This window comes from Schistocerca cancellata, chromosome 3 (assembly GCF_023864275.1).
Source record: "Schistocerca cancellata isolate TAMUIC-IGC-003103 chromosome 3, iqSchCanc2.1, whole genome shotgun sequence".
In the NCBI taxonomy this organism is placed as follows: Eukaryota; Metazoa; Arthropoda; class Insecta; order Orthoptera; family Acrididae; genus Schistocerca; species Schistocerca cancellata.
In genome coordinates this window covers 352873799-352888941 of record NC_064628.1, presented here as the reverse complement: position 1 = coordinate 352888941, position 15143 = coordinate 352873799, and the positions used below count along the sequence as shown (strand labels likewise).

The 15143-nt window shown below is 42.8% G+C and overlaps 1 protein-coding gene and 1 pseudogene across 1 annotated transcript in view; both read right to left on the bottom strand.

The window, feature by feature from the left end:
• LOC126175039 (transmembrane protein 198) overlaps positions 1 to 15143 on the bottom strand; it is a 174940-nt gene that overhangs the window by 77818 nt on the left and 81979 nt on the right. Inside the window, exon 2 of the mRNA XM_049921541.1 lies at positions 4158 to 4268. Coding sequence (XP_049777498.1) covers positions 4158 to 4268 — 111 coding nt within the window. The remainder of the gene's footprint in view (positions 1 to 4157; positions 4269 to 15143) is intronic.
• LOC126177747 (5S ribosomal RNA) lies at positions 8203 to 8321 on the bottom strand (annotated as a pseudogene).

Below are 15143 nucleotides of genomic sequence, written 5' to 3'. Positions count from 1 at the left end.
TAGATTAAAACTGAAGAAACTGCAAAAAGATGGGAATTTAAGGAGATGGGACCTGGATAAACTGACTAAACCAGAGGTTGTACAGAGTTTCAGGGAGAGCATAAGGGAACAATTGACAAGAATGGGGGAAAGAAATACAGTAGAAGAAGAATGGGTAGCTCTGAGGGATAAAGTAGTGAAGGCAGCAGAGGATCAAGTAGGTAAAAAGACGAGGGCTAGTACAAATCCTTGGGTAACAGAAAAAATATTGAATTTAATTGATGAACGGAGAAAATATAAAAACGCAGTAAATGAAGCAGGCAAAAAGGAATACAAACGTCTCAAAAATGAGATCGACAGGAATTGCAAATTGGCTAAGCAGGGATGGATAGAGGACAAATGTAAGGATGTAGAGGCTTATCTCACTAGGGGTAAGATAGATACTGCCTACAGGAAAATTAAAGAGACCTTTGGAGAAAAGAGAGCCACTTGTATGAATATCAAGAGCTCAGATGGAAACCCAGTTCTAAGCAAAAAAGGGAAAGTAGAAAGTTGAAAGGAGTATACAGAGGGTCTATACAAGGGCGATGTACTTGAGGACAGTATTATAGAAATGGAAGAAGCTGTAGATGAAGATGAAATGGGAGATACGATACTGCTTGAAGAGATTGACAGAGCACTGAAAGACCTGAGTCGAAACAAGGCCCCGGGAGTAGATAACATTCCATTGGAACTACTTACGGCCTTGGGAGGGCCAGTCCTGACAAAACTCTACCATCTGGTGAGCAAGATGTATGAGACAGGCGAAATACCCTCAGACCTCAAGAAGAATATAATAATTCCAATCCCAAAGAAAGCAGGTGTTGACAGATGTGAAAATTACCGAACTATCCGCTTAATAAGTCACAGCTGCAAAATACTAATGAGAATTCTTTACAGACGAATGGAGAAACTGGTAGAAGCCGACCTCGGCGAAGATCAGTTTGGATTCCGCAGAAATGTTGGACGTGAGGCAATACTGAACCTACGACTTATCTTAGAAAATAGATTAAGGAAAGGCAAACCTACATTTCTAGCATTTGTAGACTTAGAGAAAGCTTTTGACAATGTTGACTGAAATACTCTCTTTCAAATTCTAAAGGTGGCAGGGGTAAAATACAGGGAGCGAAAGGCTATTTACAATTTGTACAGGAACCAGATGACCGAGCGAGGTGGCGCAGTGGTTAGCACACTGGACTCGCATTCGGGAGGACGACGGTTCAATCCCGTCTCCGGCCATCCTGATTTAGGTTTTCCGTGATTTCCCTAAATCGTTTCAGGCAAATGCCGGGATGGTTCCTTTGAAAGGGCACGGCCGATTTCCTTCCCAATCCTTCCCTAACCCGAGCTTGAGCTCCGTCTCTAATGACCTCGTTGTCGACGGGACGTTAAACACTAACCACCACCACCACCACCAGGAACCAGATGGCAGTTATAAGAGTCGAGGGGCATGAAAGGGAAGCAGTGGTTGGGAAGGGAGTGAGACAGGGTTGTAGCCTGTCCCCGATGTTATTCAATCTCTATATTGAGCAAGCAGTAAAGGAAACAAAAGAAAAATTCGGAGTAGCTATTAAAGTCAATGGAGAAGAAATAAAAACGTTGAGGTTCGCCGATGACATTGTAATTCTGTCAGAGACAGCAAAGAACTTGGAAGAGCTGTTGAACGGAATGAACAGTGTCTTGAAAGGAGGATATAAGATGAACATCAACAAAAGCAAAACGAGGATAATGGAATGTAGTCGAATTAAGTCGGGTGATACTGAGGGAATTAGAGTAGGAAATGAGACACTTAAAGTAGTAAAGGAGTTTTGCTATTTGGGGAGCAAAATAACTGATGATGGTCGAAGTAGAGAGGATATAAAATATAGACTGGCAATGGCAAGGAAAGCGTTTCTGAAGAAGAGAAATTTGTAAACATCGAGTATAGATTTAAGTGTCAGGAAGTTGTTTCTGAAAGTATTTATATGGAGTGTAGCCATGTATGGAAGTGAAACATGGACGATAAATAGTTTAGACAAGAAGAGAATAGAAGCTTTCGAAATGTGGTGCTACAGAAGAATGCTGAAGGTTAGATGGGTAGATCACATAACTAATGAGGAGGTATTGAATAGAATTAAGGAGAAGAGGAGTTTGTGGCACAACTTGACAAGAAGAAGGGACCGGTTGGTAGGACATGTTCTGAGGCATCAAGGGATCACAAATTTAGCATCGGAGGGCAGCGTGGAAGTAAAAATCGTAGAGGGAGACCAAGAGATGAATACACTAAGCAGATTCAGAAGGATGCAGGTTGCAGTAAGTACTGGGAGATGAAGAAGCTTGCACAGAATGGAGTAGCATGGAGAGCTGCATCAAACTAGTCTCAGGACTGAAGACAACAACAACAACAATCGTTAACGTCTATATGCAGCAGGATTTTAGAACATATATGTGTTCGAATTTTATGAATTACCTCGAAGAAAACGGTCTATTGACACATAGTCAACATGGGTTTAGAAAACATCGTTAATGTGAAACACAATTAGCTCTTTATTCAAGTGAAGTGTTGAGTGCTATTGACAAGGGATTTCAGATCGATTCCGTATTTCTGGATTTCCGGAAGGCTTTTGACACTGTACCACACAAGCGGCTCGTAGTGAAATTGCGTGCTTATGGAATATCGTCTCAGTTATATGACTGGATTTGTGATTTCCTGTCAGAGAGGTTACAGTTCGTAGTAATTGACGGAAAGTCATCGAGTAAACAGAAGTGATTTCTGGCGTTTTCCAAGGTAGTATTATAGGCCCTTTCCTTATCTATATAAACGATTTTGGAAACAATCTGAGCAGCCGTCTTCGGTTGTTTGCAGATGACGCTGTCGTTTATCGACTAATAAAGTCATCGGAAAATCAAAACCAACTCTAAAACGATTTAGAAAAGGTATCTGAATGGTGCGAGGTCATCCACATGAGTGCTAAAAGGAACTCGTTAAACTTCGGTTACACGATAAATCAGTCTAATCTAAAAGCCGTAAATTCAACTTAATACCTAGGTATTACAATTACGAACAACTTAAATTGGAAGGACCACATAGAAAATGTTATGGGGAAGGCTAACCAAAGACTGCGTTTTATTGGCAGGACACTTAGAAAATGAAACAGACCTACCAAAGAGAGTGCCTACACTACGCTTGTCCGTCCTCTTTTAGAATACTGCTGCGCGGTGTGGGATCCTTACCAGATAGGACTGACGGAGTACATCGAAAAAGTTCAAAGAAAGGCAGCACGTTTTGTATTATCGCGAAATATGTGAGAGAGTGTCACAGAAATGATACAGGATTTGGGCTGGAAATCATTAAAAGAAAAGCGTTTTTCGTTGCGATGGAATCTTCTCACGAAATTCCAATCACCAACTTTCTCCTCCGAATGCGAAAATGTTTTGTTGACACCGACCTATAAAGGGAGGAACGATCACCACGATAAATAAGGGAAATCAGAGCTCGTACGGAAAGATATAGGTGTTCATTCTTTCCGCGCGCTATACGAGATGGGAATAATAGAGAATTGTGAAGGTGGTTCGATGAACCCTCTGCCAGGAACTTGAATGTGATTTGCAGAGTAACCATGTAGATGTAGATGTAGATGTAGGAGACGCTCGTGCAACTTCAGTGGCAGAGAGGCGATGTGCATCACGTTGTATTTTACAGCTAAAATTCCCTGCGCGTACTTTTAAGAAAGAGTCTAGCTACGGACTGATTCGTCCTACACGAATATCGCAAAAGGACAATGGAGGTAAAATCAGAGAGCTTCGAGCTGTCTCACGGAGTCTTACCAATAATCGTTCTTCCCGCGTGCAGTTCGTGAATGCAACGGGGAAGAGGAGAAATGACATTGGTAGATAAAGTACCCTCCGCCACGCTCCATTACATGGTTTGTGGAATATAGATGTAAACGCAGGTATAACGCAGTCACTCTTCCCACACTCAGTCTCGAATGGAGCGAGTACGCAATGTACATTGATCGTAGTTGGTAGATGACAAGTGTAAGAACACTATCAAGCACTTGTTGTAGTTGGAAGGTGTAGGGAGTTTGAGCGTGGTGAGAAGTGGCCAACGGGAGAACTCTGGCGCGCTTTGAGGTCCAGCCGCGAACGCACTTACTCACCAGCGTTCCCGTAGGCCGGCAGCAGCTTCTCCTGCAGGCAGATGAGGTACACGATCACCGAGCCGAAGATGAAGCCCGTCAGGAACATGACGGCCTTGAAGCAGCGGTAACCTGAAACAGCAACCAGTACCCGTGTCAGCGGGCGCATGGGACAGCTCTACCCGTCGTCTTCAGCGGACGTGGTCAAGCCCCCAAGCACAGCAAAGAGGGCTTCCCCTCTTCAGTCGCAGTGTCAGGGGATAGGCTAGGAAAAACTTCAACGACGAGAAATATGTACGAAAATATGCGAGACAATGTTAAAAGCGACTCGAAAAATAAAATTTGTAGGACTACAATAGATTGGTCGCATCTCGATGTATCCGTAGATTCTTGGTCGCCAACTCACGTTAGCACTGAAGCGCTCAACACAGAGTTGGGCGCTTAGAATCCTAGTGACGGTATAAATTTCTGTTGGTGTTTGACTGTCATGTGGAGGAGAGGTATATTGTGAAGTTCCTTATCACGGAACTATTGGCCATTGTCCTGGATTAAACCCCCAGTCACTGTGCAGAGTCTCGTGGAGTGAGTGCATTTGATGCTGCTGAAGGTGATTCGTTTCTTAATGACACACTGAACTCGATGCTGTTCTATACGGGTATGTCTTGTTCCCTTTTCGCTTTACGTTTCTCATCAACAGTTTAAACACCAATGAACCCATACGAATGCGTCACAGACATCCGCATGAACACAACATTTCGCAACGGAAAGCTGCTCATTGGTTGTGTACAATGAACATTTGTATGATTTACGCGGCTGAACCGTAGGAGGTACCCCAACGTAGAATTAGACAAGACATTTATATTTTTGGGTCTGCGTTTTATCTAATATTTGTGTTTATATAATCATTGTCAGACATTTATATATTTTGGTCTGATGTTTATCTGGTATTTGTAAGAAATTCAATATTATATAATAATTATTCGATATTCCCACCAATGGTACGATAGGTTGAGAAGATAAGTCCATCTGTCGCCAAGTCAACTAGAAGTGAGACTTCGACTAAATCGAGTTCAGATGACACATTATTTCGAACAGTGAAATGCGAACTTTATGAATTTGTTATTACTAGCACACACTGTTTGTTTGTGTGTGTATATGAGTGTGCGCGTGCGTGCGTGTGTGTGTGTGTGGGGGGGGGGGGGATTCCTGTTTTACGACGTCTGCTAAAACAGTTCCGCAACATTCGTAATTTTGTGTCAATGGTGTGTCAGAGCGAAATGCGGTTGGCATCCCTGCACACGCCGGAAGTTTCATTGTTGTATCTTTATTAGTTACTGTTCAGTGCTGCATTGAGTAGAACGTTGTGTCGCAGAATTTGCGAATTTCGAGACGGCACAGTTAGAGGAGCAACGCGTCTGCGTTGAATTTTGTGTGAAACTCAAGAAAACGTTTACAGAGACATACGAAATGATGCAGGAAGCCTCCGGTGATGAGTGCTTAAGCCGTACTCGGTGTTACGAATGGACCACACAGTTTAAAAAATGGTCGGACGGAAGTTGAGGATGACCCTCGTTCAGGGCGCCCTTCGACGTCTATCGACGCTCATATCAGGAACGTCAACGAAATTGTGCGTGCCAACCGAAGACTCACTGTAACATTTCTGTTGGATCATGTCATGAAATCCTGACACAGTATATTGAAATGCATCGTGTTGCCGTCAAGTTCGTCCCGCAACTCAAGAGTCGAGACCAGAAATCTGTGAAGAGCTTTTACATCGCGCAAATGAGAACGAGATGTTCCTTAAGAGGATCATAACTGACGATGAGGCGTGGGTCTGGTTGTCTTCACAGAGGGGTGGGGAAGGTTCTACAAGACCCCGAAAAGCTCGCCAGGTCAGGTCAAATGTCAAAGCCATGCGATAGCTTTCTTTGACGGATTAGTACGTTATGAATTCGTGCCACAGAGACAAACTGTTAACCGATGGTATATTGGAATCTGTTGCAATGCGTGCGAGAAAATGTGAGAAGGGAACGGCCTGAAATGTGAAATGTGGCGAGACAATTCATGGCTCTTGCATCACGATAGCGCACCCGCGCATTCATCCCTGTTGGTGAGTAACAACTGCACAAAAAACGAAATCACTCTGCTGCCTCATCCTCCGTACTCTCCAGACCTGGCCCTGTGGACCTTTTTTTATTTCTAAACCTGAAAACCCCGTTGAAAGGACGAATATTTGCAACGGTAGATGAGATAAAAGAAAATTCAGAGACGGCGCTTCGCGCGATCCAGCAAGAGACGTACCAAGACTGCATCCCGTAGTGGAAACGGCGTTGGGAGCAGCGTATCACTTGTGGAGGAGAGTTTTTCGAAGGAGACCATGCACAATAAGTAAGAATTAAGCGTAGAAAAATTTTGTGGACAAACTTCCGGTATTTTTTGAACAGACGTCGTACGTATTCAATAAATACCAACGAATTGTTTACCAAAATAAAGACTGGAGAAGTAAGCCACAAAAAAGTATTATCTAATGATGTTTCACAGCCACCGAAAGAAGTTCTGACTCATAAACGACATAAAAGAAGAGATTTATACAGTTATAGCTGCGGCCAAAACAAAGTATAGAAATGTTAAAGCGGATGACAGTAAATATGGCGTTTTCCACATCTCTGCCTTCAAACAGCGAAAACAATTCTTTCACGTGTAACGCGAAGCTGGCGCTCCGAAAACATTCCACAGACACTCCGGTTAAGATTGGAATCGGGAGCAGACCAGTTCATAAACAGAATGAGTTTTTCCTGCGGAATTAATCGCCCGCTAACCATGCAATAAGACCAGTTTTCTAAGGCTCGATCCCCAGAGTATACCTGCAACAATATGAAGGGCTTATTTTAATAGTGGTACAAGTCCATTACCTCCAATTTTCTGTCTATAATGCTTCTGAAATTAATGAGCCAAACAAACAGAAAGAGAGGTTCATCTCTAGCAAGAAGCCATATGCTTGAATATTTCTGGTATCTCAACTGCAGATTTTTTAGCACTCATTTAACTTCAGGACTCTGTATCTCAATATGAACAAAAATGGACTTGTACCACTATTGAAATAAGCCCTTCATATGTCAACGAGTGAGGTGGCGCAACTGTTAGCACTGGATTCGCATTAGGGAGGACGACGGTTCAATCCCGCGTCCGGACATCCTGATTTAGGTTTTCCGTGATTTCCCTAAATCGCTTCAAGCAAATGCCGGGATGGTTCCTTTGAAAAGTCACGGCCGTTTTCCTTCCCCATCCTTCCCTAATCCGATGAAACCGATGACCTCGATTATTGGTCTCTTCCACCAAATCAACCCGACCAAATCCAACCAACTGTCGGGGTTTGCCAGATACGGAGCAAACAAGAATCACGAGTCCTGGGCTCTGTCTGAAAAGCACCATCAAATATGAACACCCCTTCCCCCACTCAAAAAACTCCGCTCAAAGCACTGCAAAGTCGGCTTATATCAGAAAAGGCAAGTGCAATGCAGCAGCCATTCTCTGACCTCACACGTTTGCATTTTTATATACTTTTTTGACACTGTATTTGACGATTGCATTTTCTTTATTAGTTCTGGTTTAGATGTTTGACGATTGCATTTTCATTATTAGTTCTGGTTTAGGCTTATAACATAGTCATTTTACATAGTGCACCATTCTACATTTTCAGTTGGTGTGTTTGTCGTCTGGAAAAGGCTGATGTCAGGGACAGAGTCCCGATCCAGCATCCATTTGGTACCTACAATCCACCGATGTAGTGATCGCTTTATATGCTCTGAAGGGGTTAAAGCTGTGGAGATTATTCGCAGAATACAGCTGTAGCGTGATGACAAAGCACTCCGTCTTCAGGCCACAAGTGGCCCATCGGGAGCATCCGACCGCCGTGTCATTCTCAGATGAGAATGCGGATAGGAGGGGCATGTGGTCAGCACACCGCTCTCCCGGTCGTTATGATGGTTTTCTTTGACCGGAGCCGCTACTATTCGGTCGAGTAGTTCCTCAATTGGCATTACGAAGCTGAGTTCACCCCGAAAAATGGCAACAGTGCGTGGCGGCCCCGTATGGTCACCCATCCAAATGCCGGCCATGCCCGACAGCGCTTAACTTCGGTGATCTGACGGGAACCGGTATATCCACTGCGGCAAGGCCGTTGCCTGTAGTGTGATGACAGCTGTCTTATATATACAAGTGGGTAACTCACTTTAATTGGAGATGGATCTGTCTGTACCAAAGAGCGCTGGACAGGGCACCCTCTTTGAAAACGGACAGGAACGTAGAGATAGCTGAGCGAATGATTCGTGGTGGTCCTTGTGCCACCATTAATGACAGTGCGCATGAAATGAGTGTTAGCCAAGGTTCAGCATTCCAATCGTCCCTGCTAGGGTACCACGTCAACAGGTAAGCATGAATAGAAAAGCTTTGAGAATTCGAAATGCACATAAGACGCTTCGAAGCGGAAGCACATTATTATGTAATCCATGAAAATTTGAGAAAAACAACGATGTAGATACCTATAACACTAGAAGGAAAAATGACCTTTACTACCCATTGTTAAACCTATCAGTGGCTCAGAACAGCGTTCAATATGCAGCAACAGAAGTTTTTTGACCATTTGACCATTAACATAAAATGACTGACAGATAGCGGAGTAAGTTTTAAATCTAATTTAATATCATTTCCCCTGGACAACTTCTTCTGTTTCATTGCTGAATTTCTACTTAAAAACTGGTAACCAGCAAAAAAAAAAAAAAAAAAAAAAAAGTATAGCTGCATTAGTACGACTAAAAATAAAAATGCGTTCATTGTAGATACCATTAATCATGTTTACATATCATGTAAACTGACTCGTTCCATATCATTTCAATAAAAGAGTCGTTCAAATGATCTGTGGAACATGTAACTAACTAATCGACTTTCTCAATCGCATAGGAAGCGTTCATGAGACGTGTGTTGATCACTGTGAACCACAGAGTAAGCTGCAAAGCCTGGTATGGAAACATCCATCATCGCTGTCAGCAAAGCAATTCAGAAGCCAAGCTTCTGTAGGAAAGTTCAAGACTGCAATGATTTTATAAATGAAAGCTCCACTGCTGATTCATTGCACTCTTTAAGGCCATATAGTGAACAGTGACAGCTGGTGCGAGATCTGAAAACAAAAACAAAAACGAACAGGAGAGGGAAGCTTTCAAAAGGTGTGGTTTTGCTCCAGGATAATTCATACAGCTGGTTGTTGAAAGTATCGGTTTTCAGCTGCTGAAGGATCCACGACAGAGTCCTGACCAACAAGTGATTACCACCTTTTTGGTTCGAAGAAGGGGCACATGCGCGTATCCAAGAGTTTGTCAGATGACGAGGTTGAGTAGGCGGTGCAAGAGTGGAAGTGTAGCTTACCATAAAAACCTCTTCCACGAAGGAATTAGGAAGCTTGTCAAGACACGGACGGAGTGCATAGAGATTGAGAGAGATAGATTACGTACAAAAATGAACTTAATTGCAACGTTATTTACCCAATAAACATGTTTCTCTTTTTAAAAAAATGGATTCACTTTTCGATTTGCTCTCGTAGATGTGAGTACTGCAGCAGCAGGGTCTGCCATTCCCAGCCGGTGTGAATGTAAACCGAGCCGCCCGGTGACGTCACGGTGAGGGGTGTTGAGGCACGGCGAGGCGGGCTGTCGGCCTGCTCCACGCCACTGCAGGCCGCGAACGCCGCCACCCGCGCACTCGCTGTCCTACAGAGTGTCCGTCACTGTCTGCGAAAAGGTGCCTGCTTCCCGGACGCGCACTCACAGCTCGCGAATTAGTAACAGATAATTACGCAAGTAAATCTCCTGTTATATTAACAGAATCTTCCGTCGGTTCTTGGTAGAACAACATTATAATAAATGAAAAGCACCAGTTTGCTTTTGTTCTACAATATTACTTTCATTGTAAACCGATTTTCGGCTTACAAGGCCATCTTCAGACATTTACTGAGTATTATAGCAGACAACATTGGAAGAGAAGTAACACATCTAGACAGATGTAGAAACATACCGTAAATAACATCTTTGCAATGAAAAAGTAAAAACTGAACTGTACATGAATAACAATGGAGTAGACAGGAAATCCTTTAGCACAAAATAGGAATAGCATGCCTACATAACAGTTTCTATTAATAAACAAAACTTATGAAATAAAATAAAATTAGTACTAGACAAGGCTTCATCAGGAGGTATGAAACATGGAGAGTGATATACAACATATTAAAAGAAGAGACAGTTATCAATGCAAATACAGAATACATAAGGAAATTAAGCAATATCAATAAGATAAACAGAACTAAATAAATGTAGGAAAATGGAGGTATTTGAGGGACCTACAGTCTAAGAGTGTGGTGGTATTGCATTTTAACATTAACATTATAATGACCAGACACAGCTCAACACTTCCCCTCTTCTAAACTTCATATAACCATCTTTGTTGTTCATTACTTCCCACACTCTCTCTTCCTACATCTTCCCACACTCTCTCTTCCTAATCTTCCCATTTTCCTGTATTCATTAAGTTGGTTTTGTTTTGTTGAAGTTGTCTTTGTATTCCACATAGACTATAGTTTCAATAGTTAAGGCTTTCTTTTAACTCGTACTTGTGTTACTGTCTATGTTTAACACCCCTTGTAGTTGTCTCAAATACTGTTCATATTTTACTTTGCTCATTTATTTAATGAAAACTGTTACACAGCCACTGCTTTGATTATAATGTTAATGTTGAAATGCAGTACCACCACACTCTTAGACTGTAGGTTCCCTCAAACACCTCCATTTTCCTGCATTTATTTATTTCTGTTTATCTTATTGATATTGCTTAATTTCCTTACGTATTCTGTATTTACATTGATAACTGTCTCTTCTTTTAATTTGTTGCGTATCACTCTCCATGTTTCATACCTCCTGATGAAGCCTTGTCTAGTACTAATTTCATTTTTTTTAAGTTTTGTTTATTAATAGAAACTGTTATGTAGGCAAACTATTCCTATTTTGTGCTGAAAGTTTTCCTGTCTACTCCATTGTTATTCATGTACAGTTCAGTTTTTACTTTTTCATTGCAAAGATGTTACTTACTGTATGTTTCTACATCTGTCTAGATGTGTTACTTCTCTTCCAATGTTGTCTGCTATAATACTCAGTAAATGTCTGAAGATGGCCTTGTAAGCCGAAAACCGGTTTACAATAAAAGTAATATTGTAGAACAAAAGCAAACTGGTGCTTTTCATTTATTATAAAATCTCCTGTTCTTTTTGTGGAGAAGCAAGCTGAACCAAAAGATACAACAGTAAAGGAAAGCAAAAATACAGCGCCTGCTAAAAATGTGAACTACGCAGAAGGCGTAGTAATGTGGAAGTGTCACTTCGTACTCGCACCTACCATTGACGGGTATGTAAATGATTAGAGTTGCAATTCTTTGTGATAGGTAGGACAGTCACCAGATTCCACTAATGCCATTCGTGTTTAGTTATGTTATCATGCCTGGCAGCGCATAGAATGAGGTGACAAAAATCATGGGCTACCTCCTAATATCTTGCCAGACCTGCTATTGCCTGGCATAATACAGTAACTCGACGTGGCATGGACTCAACACGTCTTTGGAAGTCCCTTGCAGACATTGAGCCCTACTGCCTCTATAACCGCCCATAATTGCGAAAGTGGTGCTGGTGCAGGATTTTTTCCACGAACTGACCTCTCTATTATTCCCATAAATTTTCGATGGGATTCTTGTCGGGCGATCTGGGTGGCCAGAGCAGCCACTCGAATTGTCCAGAATGTTCTTCAAACCAATCGTGAACAGTTGTAGCACGGTGACATGGCGCATTGTCATTCGTAAAAACATCACGAACATAACCACGTCCAGTCAGTTACCGGTTCAGCCGGACCAGCCGGCAAGCTTGCATAGTGCCTTGTTGACAAGTTGGGCCCATGGTGTCGTGTGTTCTGCGCCACACTCAGACACTACCATCAGCTCTTACCAACTGAAATCGGGACTCATCTGACCAGGCCACGGTTTTCCAGTCGTCTAGGGTCCAACCGATATTGTCAAGAGCCCAGGAGCGGCACCACAGGCGATGCGGTGCTGTTAGCAGATACTCTCGAGTTGGTCATCTGCTGCCCATTAACGACAAATTTCGACGCACTGTCCTAACAGATATGTTGGCCGCACGTCGCACATTGACTTCTGCATTTATTTCAGGCAGTTTTGCCTGTCTTTTGGTACTGAAAACTCTACGCTAATGCCACTGCTCTCGGTAGTTAAGTGAAGGCCATCGGCCACTGCATTGTATACGGTGAGAGATAATGCCTGAAATTTTGTATTCTCGACAGACTCTTGACACTGTGGATTTCGGAATATTGAGTTCCCTAACAGTTTCCGAAATGGGATGTCCCATGTGTCTTGCTCCAACTACTATTCCGCGTTCAAAGTCTGTTATTTGCCGTTGTGTGGCTATAATCTTGTCGGAAACCTTTTCACATGAATCACCTGAGTACAAATAGCAGCTCCACCAACGCACTTCTCTTTTATACCTTATGTACGCGATACTACCGCCATCTGTATATCTGCATATTGCTGTCCATGACTTTTGCCATCTCATTGTACAAGGGGCGTGAACAATGGCAGCTGTTGAGCGATTAATGTGAAAGACACACAGATGAAGCTTAGGCGAGTGAGGCGGCGTTATCACCACTTGACAGAGTTTGAAAGAGACCTTATTACGAATTTTCATTCAGCCGGCTGGTCAGATCAGGCAGTAACAAGATTTGTTGCGCGTTCCGATGTAACAGTGGCCCGATGGTGGACTGCGTGGGAATGTGAGCGCAGGCATACTCATTGTCATGGTTCCGGTCAATCATGTCTGAACGCCGCAGGACAGGATCGCTGTACTGCACACAAAGCACATCGTAACCACTTCATATCTGCACCTGCCATCAGAGAAAAAGTAATAACTGCCTGAAACATTCTATCTCATCCCACACCATCGATCAGAGACTAGTTGCAGCCACACTAAGAAATTACCATCCCAAGTGTAGGCTGCTGTGAACACATCAACACAAACGTCTGCGTTTGGAGTGGTGGTATTACCGGGAAGCATGGACTGTAGATACGAGGGGCGTTTGAAAAGTCCGAACAAAAATAAAAACTCCTTACGTGTTTGGGGTAAACCTTTATTATTTTTCGACATAGTCTCTTTTTAGACTTATACACTTCGTCCAACGCTGTTCTAATTTCTTGATCCCTTCCGAATAATGGGAATTGTCCAAGTCTGCAAAATAGCTATTAGTTGCTCAATCACCTCCTCGTTTGAATGAAATCTTTGTCCCGCCAGCCATTTCTTCAAATTGGGGACCAAATAGTAGTCCAAGGAAGCCAAGTCTGGAGAACAGGGGGGATGTGAAACAAGTTGGAATCCTATTTACATTAATTTTGCGACCACAACTGCTGAGGTGTGTGCTGGTGAATTGTCATGATGGAAAAGGACCTTTTTGCAGTCTAATCGCCGGCGTTTATCTTGCAGCCCGGTTTTCAGACGGTGCAGTAACGATGAATAATATGCACCTTTACCAGATAGTCGATGAGGATTATCCCTTGCGAATCCCAAAAGACAGTCGCCATAACCTTTCCGGTCGAAGGATGGTCTTCGCCGTTTTTGGTGCAGATTCTCCCTTGGCAACCCATTGTTTGGATTGTTGTTTGGTCTCTGGAGTATAGTAATGTATCCATGTTTCATCCACAGTGACGAAACGACGCTTAAAGTCCTGCGGATTTTTCCTGAACAGCTGCAAACCATCCTTGCAAGACTTCGCACGATTCCGTTTTTGGTCAAGCATGAGAAATCACGGAACCCATCTTGCGGATAGCTTTCTCGTATCCAAATGTTTATGCAAAATATTATGTACCCGTTAATTCGAGACGCCCACAGCACTAGCAATCTCACGCACCTTAACTCTTCTGTCATCCATCACCATATCATGTATTTTATCAATGATTTCTGTAGTTGTAACCTCCACAGGGCGTCGAGAATGTTCAGCATCACTTGTGCCCATATGGCCACTCCGAAAATTTTGAAACCACTTATGAACTGTTCTGATCGAAGGTGAGGAGTCACCGTAACGTTCATCAAGCTTCTCTTTAGTCTCCTGAGGCGTTTTGCTTTTCATAAAGTAATGTTTAATCAGCACACGAAATTCTTTTTCGTCCATTTTTTGGCAATCACTCCACTTCCTTGATTCACACGAATGTCAAACACAAAGAAATAGATTAATATGGCTGAAACTTGGTGTGCGTTCTTTCCAAAGATGCTACTAACCAAACATTACCTTGATACGCGCTGGTGGTGCCATCTCTCCGACTTTGCACGGACTTTTCAAACGCCACTCATAGATGACGTAGCATTGTGTTTAGCGATAAATCACAGTTCTGCACTAACCCAGAGGACCATCACTGCCGAGTATGGTGGCGATCTGGGGAGAAATTCCATTCTTCCAATGTTTTGGGGAGGCACAGCGGTGTTACTCCGGGCGTCACGACGTGGAATGCCATTGGGTGTGACTTCAAGTTACGGCTGGTAGCGACTGAGGGAACTCTGACGGCGCAATGGTACGCCACAGACTTTCTTGTTCGTGTGTAACCTGTCATGCGTCAGTATCGTGGTGCCATTTTAAATATGATTATGCTCGTCAACACACAGATCGTGTCTGTATGAAGTGTCTGCATCGTGCTGAGTGGGGCTGTTGATAAAATATCGATGTGTCGATATGTTTCCATAAAACGTCAATATTATCGGCGATATTATTATCACCGCTATATTGATTTCGAAATGGCAATATCGAGTGCCGATATTGTTATATTACATTTTTTTCGTAATTTTCGATAAATATTTTATGTTGTCCTTCTGAAATTGTAGTAGAACATAATTTTACTTTCACTGTGTGAAGGAGTCTTACT